General features: G+C 43.9%; 1 protein-coding gene and 1 pseudogene across 1 annotated transcript in view; one reads left to right on the top strand and one right to left on the bottom strand.

Moving 5' to 3' along the window:
- Nucleotides 1-8,071, top strand: part of sim2 (SIM bHLH transcription factor 2) — a 30,381-nt gene extending 22,310 nt beyond the window's left edge. The window contains exon 11 of the mRNA XM_041952679.1: nt 7,338-8,071. Coding sequence (XP_041808613.1) covers nt 7,338-8,071 — 734 coding nt within the window. The remainder of the gene's footprint in view (nt 1-7,337) is intronic.
- Nucleotides 8,072-9,871: 1,800 nt separating this feature from the next.
- LOC121617486 lies at nt 9,872-10,674 on the bottom strand (annotated as a pseudogene).
- Nucleotides 10,675-13,305: the final 2,631 nt, after the last annotated feature.

Here is a 13,305-nt window from a genome sequence, read left to right as displayed (position 1 = left end):
AAACTGAGGTTGTGGTGCTTGCAGTTTGGCTTGTATCCTAGGTTAATGTGGCCAATGTCAGTATATGAAGTCCCATTATCTGTAGCAGAGAGAATGGAAAGGCTAGTTAGCTCTTATATTAGTAAATGGTTGGGTGCTCCCAGGTGCTTAAGCAATGTAGCTTTGTATGGGAAAGGAATGCTTCAGCTGCCAGTATCCAGTCTAACAGAGGAGTTTAAATGCACTAAGGTTAGGACAGAACTTTTATTATCTGGGAGTAAGGACATGTTAGTTAGCAATGTGGTTCCGAATCCTTCTGGGGGGAGGAAATGGAACCCAAGGGCAGCAGTGCAGGAGGCAGAGGCAGCTCTTAGGCATGCAGAAATAGTAGGAAATGTTCAATTTGGCCGGGGAGGCTTGGGGCTTGGCCCAGGCAAACCAGTGTGGAATAAAGCAGGTCTAAAGGAGAAAAGAAAGCGTAGGCAGGAGGAGTTGTTAAGGGGGGCAAAAGCAGTTGGTCAAGCCAAACAGGGACAATGGTTGAATTGGGAAGGTGTTGAGAAGAGGAAACTTAGTTGGAGGGACCTGTGGAATATGGAGGAAGGCCGTATTAAATTTCTGATAGGGGCGACATACGATGTGTTGCCAACCCCGCAGAACCTAAGTCTCTGGGTACAGGGCGATCAATCGTGCCCACTCTGCTCAGGTACAGCAAGTTTAAAGCACATTTTGTCAGGTTGTAGAATTAGCTTATCACAAGGCCGGTATACATGGCGGCATAATCAGGTGCTGAGAAGCTTAGCCGCAGGCATTGAAGAGAGAAGGAAGCAGGTGAATTCTGGAAGTTCTAGAAAGGAGAGGTTAGATGTGCAGTTTGTTCGAGAGGGGGAGAAAAATAGAGCTGCTAAGTCAGGGAGAAGGCAGGTAGGTGGCTGCCTGGTAGGGGCTGATGATTGGCAAATGCAGGTCGACTTGGGAGGAAAGCTAGTTGTGCCCCAGGAAATAGTTTATATTAATCTGAGGCCGGACATTGTCTTATGGTCCATGAGTAAAAAGACTGTGTTTTTTATTGAGTTAACAGTCCCTTGGGAAAATTCAGTGGAGGCAGCTTATGAAAGGAAGAAGACTAAGTATGCAGATTTAAAGACAGAATCTGAGCAGAGGGGATGGAAGACCAGGGTCTGTCCGGTTGAAGTGGGGTGTAGAGGTTTTGTTGCAGGGTCAGCTGTTTCACTGTTGAGGGAGCTGGGAGTGCATGGGCAAAATTTAAGGAAGACAGTGAGGGAGATGTCAGATGAGGCTGCTAGGTCTAGTCAGTGGATATGGATCAGGAGAAATAATAGTAGTTGGGGGTTGAAATAGGGACAGTGAGAGTGGGGGGGGGGGGGCAGAGGACATGCATGCCTAACCCGGCGGGAGAAGAGGTTAAAGTCTGAACAAGACACCTCTCCTCTGCTCTGCTTTCCCCGCCCCATCTTCTCGCTCTGCCAATAGGAAGAGAACCAGGAAGAGGAAGTTTAGATAAGGTGGGGGTGTGGCCAGCTAGAGTCTCTCTTTGGGACCATGCGGCCTGTTCAGGTGAGTTTGCGTTGTAAGGTACAGAGTTGGCTTGTTTTTTGATCTTTTTGGTTGTTTTCCTGTTTTGTTTGCTTCTTGAAGGAAATGTTAGGGTTTGTTTTCCTGCTCTGTTTGCTTTTTGAAGGAAATGGTAGGGTTTGTTGCTTCTTGAAGGAAATGTTAGAAGAGGCTGTTAAATCTAGTCTGTGGTTTAGGCCTCCACCTTCAGCACCCTCTAAATTTTCTACCCCCTACCCGAACCAGGGTTTGTATTCCCACCCCGCTTTTTTGGTGCAGTTGGTGAGAGGCAGGTGCAGATGATGGTAGTGTGGCAATCGGCAGTTACATGTGGCATCTAGGCCTGTGGTAGCATTGTAGCAGCTAACAATAGCTAAAGCGGTGAGAGTATGATAGTATCTTAGCAGTTAGTATTGGTAGCTAGCAATTAACATTAACAGTATAGGTGAATCTAGCTTTATTGTCTTCTTCTGTTCCTCTTAGCAGGTAGCGGTTAGCACGTAACATTAGCTAAATGGTAGCATCGGAACTGTAGTGTCTTCTTCTGTTCTTCTTAGCGGTTAGCATTAGCAATAGTTAAATGGTAGTATCGGTACTGGCCACTACCTGGAGCATCTCTGGGTCAGTTGAATGTGGCGGTGCTGTTTGGATTGTGTAGGAGCAGTGTGAACTGGCACTAGGGGGGGTGACTCTGGGACGCCGGAGTTCACTGCCTAACCTCCTGGAGGTGTAGTGGAACTAAGTAGGCGAAACAATGTTGAAGGGAGGTTTCCACCTGATGACCCCCAGAGACGTGTTAGGAATCACTGCTCTTTGGCATGTATAGAGGTAGATTAGAGCTCCAAGGTTCTTCACTGAGAATGAATCCTCTTTTTGAGCACAAGTATCTTGTGTTTAAATTAACATAATGCCAGGAGTCAGCAGGGGGAAAAGTCAGGGGGCAACAAAAGATAAAAAAGAAATGTCTTGCTCTTAAAAGTGAGACAACAAGAGTATGCTGTTCCAAAGTACTGGATGAAGTCAGAGAGTGGGCCTCTAATAAAAAAGGAGCTGCACCATTTGGCACAGCACACAGAGTGGTGCTACCAGGCCCACTGTGGTGTTGGCTGAGGCTAGCAGTTGCAGGAAGAGGTCGTGCTACAACAACAAGGTGAGAACTGGAAACCCGTGGCCTACTTATCCAAGAGACTCAGGGGGACTGAAACCAGGTATGCTTATATGGAGAAAGAAGTCCTTCATGGAACACTTGGTCCTCTAAGACCAGTTTGTGCCAGGGTGACAGGTGAAGCAAGCAGTGTGGATACAATGCAACACTTGCGATGGGACCACTTCAAGAACATAGGAGCAGTTAGGAGGACCCTTGCATGGGTCGGGTTAAAAGTGCAGAGCCTCTTCTGGGATTCAATCTCCAACCAGGCAGGAGGAAGGCAGGATGGTCTCAGGACTGTCGGAAGAGTCTGAGTAGACATTCTGGCGAGACAGGCTTAATATTGCAAGATCCAGGACAATACGCAATTTTAAAGTTAAACCTACCAAAGAGTTGAGACATTTAGCTGTCTGAATATAAGACAGATTTTTGTGGTCTGTCCAGACCACAAATGGCACCTGGGACCATTCCAGCCACTGACGCCACTCCTCCAATGGCAATTTAACTGTCAGCAGCTCCCACATCTTTGTTGCTCTCTGTGGAGCACAGGCATCGGAAGTAGAAGACATGGGTGGAGTTTCCTACCTGATTCAGCGCAATGAGAAAGAACTGCACTGACCCCAGTGTCTGAGGCGTCCACTTTAACTATGAACTGTGTGGCCAGATCTGGCTGCTCCAAAAGTGGGGCTGACGAAAACCTCCTGTGGAGGTCGTTGAAGGTGAACGCCAGGAAACACTGCTTACAGGTCTCCAGTCTTGGCTACTCCGCCACCACCCTTATCTTGTCCAGGTCCATCCTCAACTACTCCTGCTCAATGAAATAGCCAAGGAAACTGACAGACTGCACATGAAATTCACACTTCTATGTCTTGACAAAAAGCTTATTCTCCAGTAGCCTCTGCAGCCCCTGGTGGACATGGGAGAGCTGTGTTGGTCCAAAAGACATGACAAGGTACATGAGGGTTTCATTATGGTTGCCTGACAGAGTCAATGTGAGAGGAGCAGTGAGTGATCTGAGCCAGAAATTTACCTCCTCTGTGATTGTAAACATCCATAATTTCCTCTTGCACTAGAAGGTATTTTTGTATATTTCTATTTTATTCTTGCGTTCTCTGTACATAGGATTTGCGCGATTGCACTGTTCTCATTTGCACCTTGTGTGACCACTGTGAGATTAATAAAGTCTATCCAGTCTAACAAAGCCCGGTCTTTTGGGAGTAGAGGACAGTTTTGCAGGAAGTGCCCAGTTCCTCCACAGTACAAGCACTCACCCGCCTGAATCTGCCGTTTCCTCTCTGCCGTCAGCTGCAGAGGTTCCTCTGTGTAACTGTCAAGAGGTGGTGGAGTGTTGTTAATCGAGGGAGCACGGTAAGTCCGGAAAGGAGAAGTAGACAAGACATAACTGGTACCTCCCTTGTGGGAACAGCCCAACCTTCCCTGATGCCAGGCATCAAGCCTGATAGCTGTAGAGATCAGAGAGTGCAAGTTAGGTACTTCATCACTGCTGGCTAACTCATCCTTGATTACATCAGACAGAGCATTACAAAAAATGCTGAGGAGGGCAGCCTCATTCCACCGGGAGTCAGCTGCAAGCATGTGGAACTCCATGGGCTGAAGAAAGGACCGGACAGGGAATCTCAGGCGGGATGCCTGGTGACTGGGCAGGGGTGGAACAGAGAACCTCGAACAAATGGCCTGGGGGTGGATAATGGCGGAGCATAAACCTCAGGTGGATGGCCTGAGGGCTGAAAAGAAGACTGGAACAGCATTGGAGAACTGGCCGGCAATGAAGGCACAATCCCTCTGGAGGTTTGTCTGGAGGTTGGTGACAAAGGCGAAACCCCTCTGGAGGTTTGTCTGGAGGCTGGTTTGGAGGTCTAGCGGGTGGCTGACGAAGGCAGAACCTATCAGGAGGAAAGGCAGGAGGACAACGAGGCAGAACCTCTCAGGGGGATGGGCTGGAGGCTGGTGGCAAAGGTGGAACTCCTCTGTAGGCTGACAACAAAGGCAAAACCCTTTTGAAGGTTGGCCTGGAGACTGACGGCAAAGGCTGAACCCTTCTAGAGGCCGACAGCGTAGGGAGGTCCCCTCTAAAAGTTGGTGAGGTGTCACAGGGGATGGCTTCAGCTCTGGCTCAGGAGATGGCTGCAGCACAGCCGTGGGTGTCGGCCAGACATCTATGGAGAACCAAGAGTTGATGTCAGTCGGTCCAGCGACTGAAGATCTGGAGCAGACTTAGCGGTTATCAACCAAGAAACTGGAGAGGTGTAGACTGGCTGCCAGCTAGCTAACTCAAGGGCTGGAGTAGGCAGGAGGCTAGCAGACCTGTGGTTAGCTGGGGCTGGAGCTGGAGTGAAGGACAAGCATGAATGACTCTATGAGTCCCTGATTGTTCTAAGCATTAGTAGAGTGACTCAAACAAAGATTTAGGCTGGCAAACATGGAGGCAAGGTCTCTAAGTTCTTCCTCACTAACATCTGCTGCGTTCTTTCTGGTCAGTTCGTTCTGTTGTAAATGTGTCACAGACGAACAGGGCTGGTGCAATTCAATAAATTCATTCAGATGATAAACTTCAAATCCAAGACTTACAGGCAGCTGAGGATCAAAACCACAGAACGGTCCAATGTGGCAAACAAATTCCAAAACAAGGAAGAAGAAGTCCAAAAATGAGAAAATAAAGTCCATGGAAAACTAAGCAAAAATGCAATGAGGCAACAAAATCCAAATCAAGGGAATCCAATTCAAGCCTAAGGTCTAAGGAAACAAAAGCTAAGTACAAAATCAAAGAATCTCAGTGGAAAAACTCACACTGACAGCAACGATTGGCACAAAAGAACAAACACAAACTGGCAACTAAGGGAAACACAGACTTAAATACATAGGGGAGGAAAACTAATGAGCCACAAGTGAAACAAATCAATCAAACACTCACAAGGGTTGGAAAGCACAGGAAGTAAAGCAAAAGATGACACATGAGGTGAATCCTTAACATAAAACAGAAGTGGAAACACGAAATAACAGATGGGTGGAGCTGGGAAGAGGAGGCAGAGGTTGTGCCAGAACAGGTGGAGCTGTTAGAGAGCAGAGAGTGATTAATTGTTCCATCTGTGTAGCTAACTGCGTTACCTGATTTGTTATAACTTGATTTTCTTGATAGAGCATGTTGAGCATCTGATCGTACTGTCCAAGGAGTTTGCCATGGTTGGAGATGGCATTCTGCGCCACCGATTCTTGCCCTGACACTCCTGGGTCCATTTGGCCATATCATTCTGTCATAATGGGTGAGCTTGTAGGACCCAAAGGCAGAATGGTAATCAGTGCAAGTAGTTTATTAGTACAATGGCATGTTTAGAATGTGCAGTTGACTGCAGCTTGATCTGGGCAAGCAATGAGGAATGGCAGACGAAGGAAGATCAGGGAGACTGTGGCAGACAGAGGCTGATCAGAGAGACAAGGCAGGAAGAGTTTGGCTGACTTTGGCTCGGAAGTTTCTAGGCAAAGACAAAACATAGATGTCAGGTTAGGAGCACAGATCATGGAGCAGCCTATCAAGAGCAGAACAGGAGCCGTGACAACATACCACATGGGATAACTAACAATTTGTCGAAGACTGGAGTGAAGGACTAGGATTTATATACTGTGAGCGTTGATTGCTTGATGAACTTCAGGTGTGCAGGTGGGCTGGCAGCAGGAGGGGAGCAGGTTAACCACACCCAGTTCATATCAGGCATAGAGAAATGATTTATTATTGGTTCAGTGTTAAAGTTGTGTAATAAAATGTTGTGAGAATATGTCTTTGAGGGGGTGATGTTATGGTAGTCGTGGTACCTTGAAGGCATCAGTACACGATTCGAGGTATGTGATGTTATTATGGGAAAGACCAGAAAGCACTGTACATTTTTCCATGTTGATAACATGCGGAGCGTGTTCCAAACTTTCTGAGTTTACTTCTTATTAGCTAGATGTCAAGCAGACATTACACTATATACACTTACCTGTACTTGAGATTTGATGTTCAACATACATAGCTATATGCCACTTCTCATGCAAATGTACATTAAATTGTTTATATTCTTGCCATTGTGCATTTTTGGATATGTGTTTATTGATGTTTTTATAATGGCATGATTAATATTATGTAGTTGCATTCTATATATTTGCTTTGTTCCCGCTTAATACTGTACAATTTCCTTTGGGATCGATAAAGGTCTATTTTATAATAACCTGTCCTGTCTGTTAAGGCATACAAGACTGTATCATCAGCAAAAAATTGGACATTGAATGTTTAGTTGAAATACACTTGTTGTTCTATGAACAGGCCTTAAGTTTGGCTGCTGTGGCTTAAGGATATTACCTCTCATTTATCTATATCCTCCAAGAAGGTATGGGGTCAGGAGTTGACCACAGACTCTAGGATTTTAGAAAGACAGAGGCCAGTAGATGCTTAAATCTCCCCCTTTGCGTAATGGAAATACCAGCTGTTTTCCACCACATTCATTAGCACAATGCCTGACATTCTAGCATTTTATTATAAATACTTGTCTGAACACTGAATGTTCCAGCTGCTGCCTCCTCTCTCTTTCAGCTGAGGTTCTGGTTTCTAATTTTGGCTTCTGAATATTGTCTGCCTTTTCAGGCTCCATGCTGGCAGCTGAACATAGGTACCCTGATGAAATCCATCAGCATTGTTCTGGCAGCAGAAACCCACGTTCTACCAGCAGGCTGAAGGAAGAACCCTATGAACATGACACGCTTGTCCGCAGCAAGATGTCTGAGGTTTGTCTTCACCCCCATCCTCATGCCACCAAGGACAGTAAGCCTGTAAGCCAGGATGTCCGGCATAGTGCAAAAGGTGCTGAGGTACTTCAAGTTGACCAAGTCCTGGCCTGCCCTTTGCTCAGTGGCCTGGTACTGAGTAAAAGTGAGCAGGGTGATGTGCTGCACAGCATGGGCCAGCCTCTTCCTTTGCATATGGTGCTGGAGCACAGGAGGAAGCAAGGTGTAATGGATGCTCCCTGCAGCTACCCAGCAGCAGGATATCCACAACCTGCTGATGGCCACCAGCAGTGTAGAGCTGCTGCAGAGCTGCCGCCCAGGTCTGCTGATGAGGACAGGAGAATGGTGACAGGCATGGGGGTTGGGGTGAGACTTCCATCCCAAACCCCATACATGTCTTTGAAATTTCATAAGGTCTTGAGCAAACATGGTTCTATTAAATCCCACCCTTTTACCACACTGAGCCATATAACAGACAACCATAGTTACCACAATAAAGAGATGGCCTTCCCCAGCTCCAGCTCATCCCCTAAGAGCCATAGAGAGATCCCACACTACATCAGTACATCTGTCATTATCACAAATGAGAGGTGAGCTCCAAGACAGAAGCTCAGGAAACAGTGAAGCCATAACCTGACTCTTTTACAGATTGCAGCCAGGGTCATTTCTCTTCTCTTTTTCAATTAACATTTTATTTCTGCAGGATAGTTTGACACGCAATGGGACATTACAGCTGTAAGCTTTTTTCTCCCATGTTACCATATATAAAACATCAAAATGAACATATACAGCTTTTGTGGGAATTTTATTAATCTTTCTTTTTATTATGATTCAAACCAAACCCAAAGTAAGGGCCGAACCATTATCTATGATTTGAACCTCAGTTTGTACTCAAAGACAAAAGCAGTTGCATTTTAATTTTAATTTTCATACATGAAAATGCCTTGTCTAACTCAGTTAGGAAAATCTTATGGTGCAGTCTAATAGTGAAAAAAATGACATGCTATGTCTTTTCCTGAACACTTTTTCTTAACCTTGATGGAAAACATCATGAGGTCAAGGAAAGATATGACAGAGAGAAAGGACTTGGAAAAGACAACCTCGAGAATCTGACTGTACTTACACTAGGCTACGTAATCATACAACAGATGTTATTGACGTGGGTCATGTTATGGTGAAACTATAATGTTCCAAAGATGGACTTGATTTGCCCCATGCATTCTTAAATTGTTGTTTCATATAGGCTATATAAACATGGACAATGAAAAATATTGCATCATAAAAAAAAAGGAATCCATGGATGGATGCCAGAAGTAGGGAGACTGCAGTACCCACTACGACTGTGTAGTTGCTGTTGCTTTATAGTACATTGGTGTTTAAGTTTCCTGTCTGAGCATAGTCTCATTCTCTAATTAGTATGTTTGTATGAAAATAATTGTTAAATTTATAAAAATTATTTGACTAAAAACATCTTTCTCCATTGTTAGATGTCAAACTGACTCATATCCCTTCTTCTTGAAAGACAGATTTCTCTGTTATGGTTAATATTAGGATTCTGATATCATTATGAGGCTGTGCATATAATAGCTTAGAGCCACAACTCAGCAAAACACCTTCTTGATTGTGCTTATGGCTGATACAGGCTGTGGATGTGTGATGTTGTTGTGAACAGCTGAATGCTGCATCGCTGTAATGTGGATGTTTGGGTTGCAACATTCAAGGAGGTCCAGGAGGTTGTGCAGCTTCTCTGCAGCAGCCACAAGACAACAGCAGCAGTCAGTCTTTATCAGAAATCTGCCTCAAAGTCAACAGGAGAGTATCACACAAGCAGGCCACTTGAGGCTAGCACGTTTCCGTTTCCATCTGCTTCAACCAGTTGGGTGAAAGAGACAGAGACAGAGAGACAGACAGACAGAGAGAGAGAGAGAGACAGAGAGAGACAGAGAGGGAGAGCAGGGTTGGGCTACTAATACATTTGTAGCCATATGAAGTACATATGGCATAGTACATATATACTTTATGTGATATATTTATGTATAGCAGATACTATATGAACATAATACAGGCCTTTTGATCTAATAATAATGGTAGTACAGCTAAAAGTAATAGAAGTTGCAGTGGATGTCCGACAGAGCCACGGCAGGAGATGCAGCTGTAATCCATAATCCAGGTTCAACCACTCTCCATGCAGACTTGCGAGATGAGAAACAAAGACTCCAGAGAAGAAGCCAAGTCAGTAACATGCCTTGGTAGGACTGGAATGCATACGGATGGAGAGGAAGAGAAGAAAAGAGAAGCTCTATGTGTCATTGGAAGTCTCCCGGCAGTCTAATCCTATACCAGCATAACTAGGGGCTGGTACAAGGCAAGCCTGAGCCAGCCCTAACAGTAAGATTTATCAAAAAGGAAAGTTTTGAGCCTACTCTTAAATGTAGAGAAGGGACAACAACCTCCTGGACAATAGCTGGAAGACGGTTCTACAGGAGAGGAGCTTGATAGCTAAAGGCTCTGGCTCCCATTCGGGTTTTAGAGACCACCAGTAAGCCTGCATACTGGGATCGCAATGTTCTACTGGTGTAATATGGTACTATGAGTTCTCTAAGATAAGATGGTCCCTTACCATTTAAGGCTTTGTAGGTAAGGAGTATGGCTTTAAATTCTGTTCTGGATTTCACAGGGAGCCAGTGCAGAGTAGCTCTTTTCTTTGTTTTTGTCAGAACACGTGCCACAGCATTCTGGATTAGCTGGAGAGTATTTAGTATAGTATTTAATTGGGACAGCCTGATAGTAAGGAATTGCAATTATCCAGCCTGGAAGTAACAAATGCGTGGACTAGTTTTTCTGCATCATTTTGAGACAGGAAGTGTCTGATTTTTAAAATGTTACGTAGGTGGAAAAAGGCAGGCCTTAATTTATTTTACGTGAGAGTTAAAGGACATATCCTGATCAAAGATGACTTCCAAATTCCCTACAGTGCTGCTAGAGGCAAGTACCTCAAGCTCCAGTGAGCTTCTCAGGTCTCTGCTTCCAAATGTGAAATTATTTGAGGTGAAATTAAAGCTGTGGCTGGCCTGCTGCTGATAGATATGCTGGCTCTGGTTTTTCCACTTGCTGCTGGAGCCCTGCTGTATTATTGTTATTCGTATTATACCCTGATCTACCCCTACCTTCACTCTATTAACAATGTAAAGGCGCATATCTACCCCTTCCCAAGCCAGTAAAAATATCCTAAAACACCTATCCAAGGCATACCAAAGTAATGGTTTTGGTCTCTTTTGAAATGTAACACTGAGTTTTATCCACAGCAAGTGTGTAACTTCATGCATGGACTCTGTTTGACTGCATTTTTATGTTGTAATAGCGTTTCTCATGCATTTCTGTATGTTTTACTTGCGGTATTTGTTCAGCTTCTTGCCAGTTTTTCTTACCACCTGTATTCAATTATCCAATTAGTTCCTCTGTGTGTCTGTGTGTGTGTGTGTGTGTGTGTATATATATATATATATATATCGTGCTCCAGTTCCTGGTTGCCAGATTGTCTTTGTCTACATGTAGACTTGAGTTTCAGCCTTGCATTCCTGTTATTTCTTGACAGTGTTTGTTCTCTGCCAGATTTTTGAGCTTTGGCTGATTTTATTTCTGTTTAAAGCGTGTTTTATGATGAGTCAACTTCATATTTAAGCTTGTCTTCAGTAAAAGAGAGAAACTTCAATACAGTATACAGTTGTACTTTTCAATTTAATAAGGAAAATATGTGTAAGAATATTTCCCTTTTTGACATTTTGTGAATTAATTTTGTTTCTTTATTCAATAAAAAAGCTAGCAGTGCTTGTGAGACATAGCAAACTTGCCCTTCGCATTCATCTCCCAGCTGAAACTACAGGGGTCTATACTAACAGACCATCACCTCTTTGGGTACAATACCATTACAATTGTTACTAATTGTTATGTCTCGTCAAGTCTGTTAATGTGTTTTGTTCACGAGCGTCATGTCTTGTCTTGCACTTCCTGTTTTATTGTGAAACCTAACTCTCCTCTCGTTTCAGGCCCTTGACTTCCCGGTGTGTTTCCCGCCTGTGTGATTGTCTACCCCGCCCTAATTGTCTCCACCTGTTCATTGTTACCTCGTGTATATATAGTCCGCGTCTCCCTTTGTCCTGTGCCAGATTGTCTAGTGCCATGTCTTGTACTGCCTTGCTGTCTAGCTTTCTTGATCCTTGTCTCCTGAGTACCTAGTAAGTCTTGTTAGTAGTATTGACCCATATCTTTTGTTGTTACTTTTCCTCTGAGTTTAAGTTTTGCCTTGCGCCTTTTGTTTGATACTTTTCTCGTAGTCTATTGCCAAATTAGTTTGCTATTTTTCCATTTTGATCCTTAGCGCTTTTGTTTGTACTTTGATTATCTTCCCTTGTTTTGTTATATCATCCTGAGCGATTTAAGTTAATAAATTATTCTTATTTTGAAACCTTTCGCTGCTGTGTGGTTCTGCATTTCTGAGTCCTGACATCTCGTGCCTCCGGGCTTGTCAGTAATTGTTGAGAATGGCAGTTCATGTAATGATTAAAAATGTTTTCATTGGCTTCAAATAGAAGTGAAAATGAGGTATCCTCCAAATGGAAGGACTAGTCTGCTTTGTAATGCAATTGGTTCTCTCATTAGACAAGGGGTAGAATTGGGCATCTCAACAACATTTATTTGGCAGAAAAACCAAAGAATATTATACAAGTACAATAGTGCTAACGCCAAATTCAGCAGGCTAATCAGCAAAATAAATAGTAAAGCAACATAAAAATGGCAACACTTATAGGTTCTAAGTTTGAAGTTGGTATCGAACCATCCTTGAGCTTCAGTCTTGAAGTGAATCCTGCTTAGTACACACATATACCTCGATAAGAGTTGTTATTTTTAAAGAGTATAAGAGTTTTTCAGTTGTTGTTGTGGATAGATTTCTATCAAATGAATCCACTGGGTCTTCACTTCTTTTAATGGTGGGAGCGGACGAAGACTTTGTGCTTTGTTGCAAATCAACATCAAAGAGTTCTGAAAATATTCCCATGCACACTCAACATCATGGATTAAACAAACTCTGCTAATGTAACTATTGCACAGGTCATGGCGAAATGCTTGTCATTTAAAATACCTTTAAAAACTTAACAAGGTTAGAACTTGTTAATCAATTTGAGACTTTTACACAAGCAAAATGATCACTTAAATTACTACAGAATAATGCAGTCAAGGTACACTTGTGGGGTGTGTTTGTGAGAATGAGATCTAATAATGTGGATATTGCTTTTGGGCTGGGCCTATTAGGAGCATTAATAAAGGAGACAGAGGAAAAGCCAGTTCCACAAGAATGAATTCGGAGTGATTGTCAGTGTTTGTAAAGGATCAGAGAAGAAATGACCTTAGTGATGGCTGGATGGTGTTGATAGCACGGCAGAAGAAAAAAAACATGACCCTTACTGTGGTCCCAGTGCTCTCCAGGCGGGAAAGAGATTGATGAAGCAGGTAGACAACTGCGTCTTCCACACCAATGCCTGGTCGGTATGCAAACGGTAGGGGGTTCGGCTCGCTGTTCACCAGATAACGGAGGTGGTTCATTATGATCGTCTCCAAGGTCTTCATCAGGTTGGAAGTTAGGGCCTGATGAAGTGATTGGGTTCACTTCACTTTAGCCACCACTTTACCTCCAGTGCGCCCAGTCACATCAATCTGACCATTCCCCCGTGTCTCCCACACTCAGTCACTAGATCCTTGCCGGTAACAGTGTTGCCCTTGCTCAGTTAATTCATCTGGTCCATCATTGCACTCTATCCATCTATCCACCA

This window comes from Chelmon rostratus, chromosome 14, assembly GCF_017976325.1.
Source record: "Chelmon rostratus isolate fCheRos1 chromosome 14, fCheRos1.pri, whole genome shotgun sequence".
Lineage (NCBI taxonomy): Eukaryota > Metazoa > Chordata > Actinopteri > Chaetodontiformes > Chaetodontidae > Chelmon > Chelmon rostratus.
Note: the sequence above shows the minus strand (reverse complement) of the source record. Positions and strands in the feature narration are given on the sequence as shown.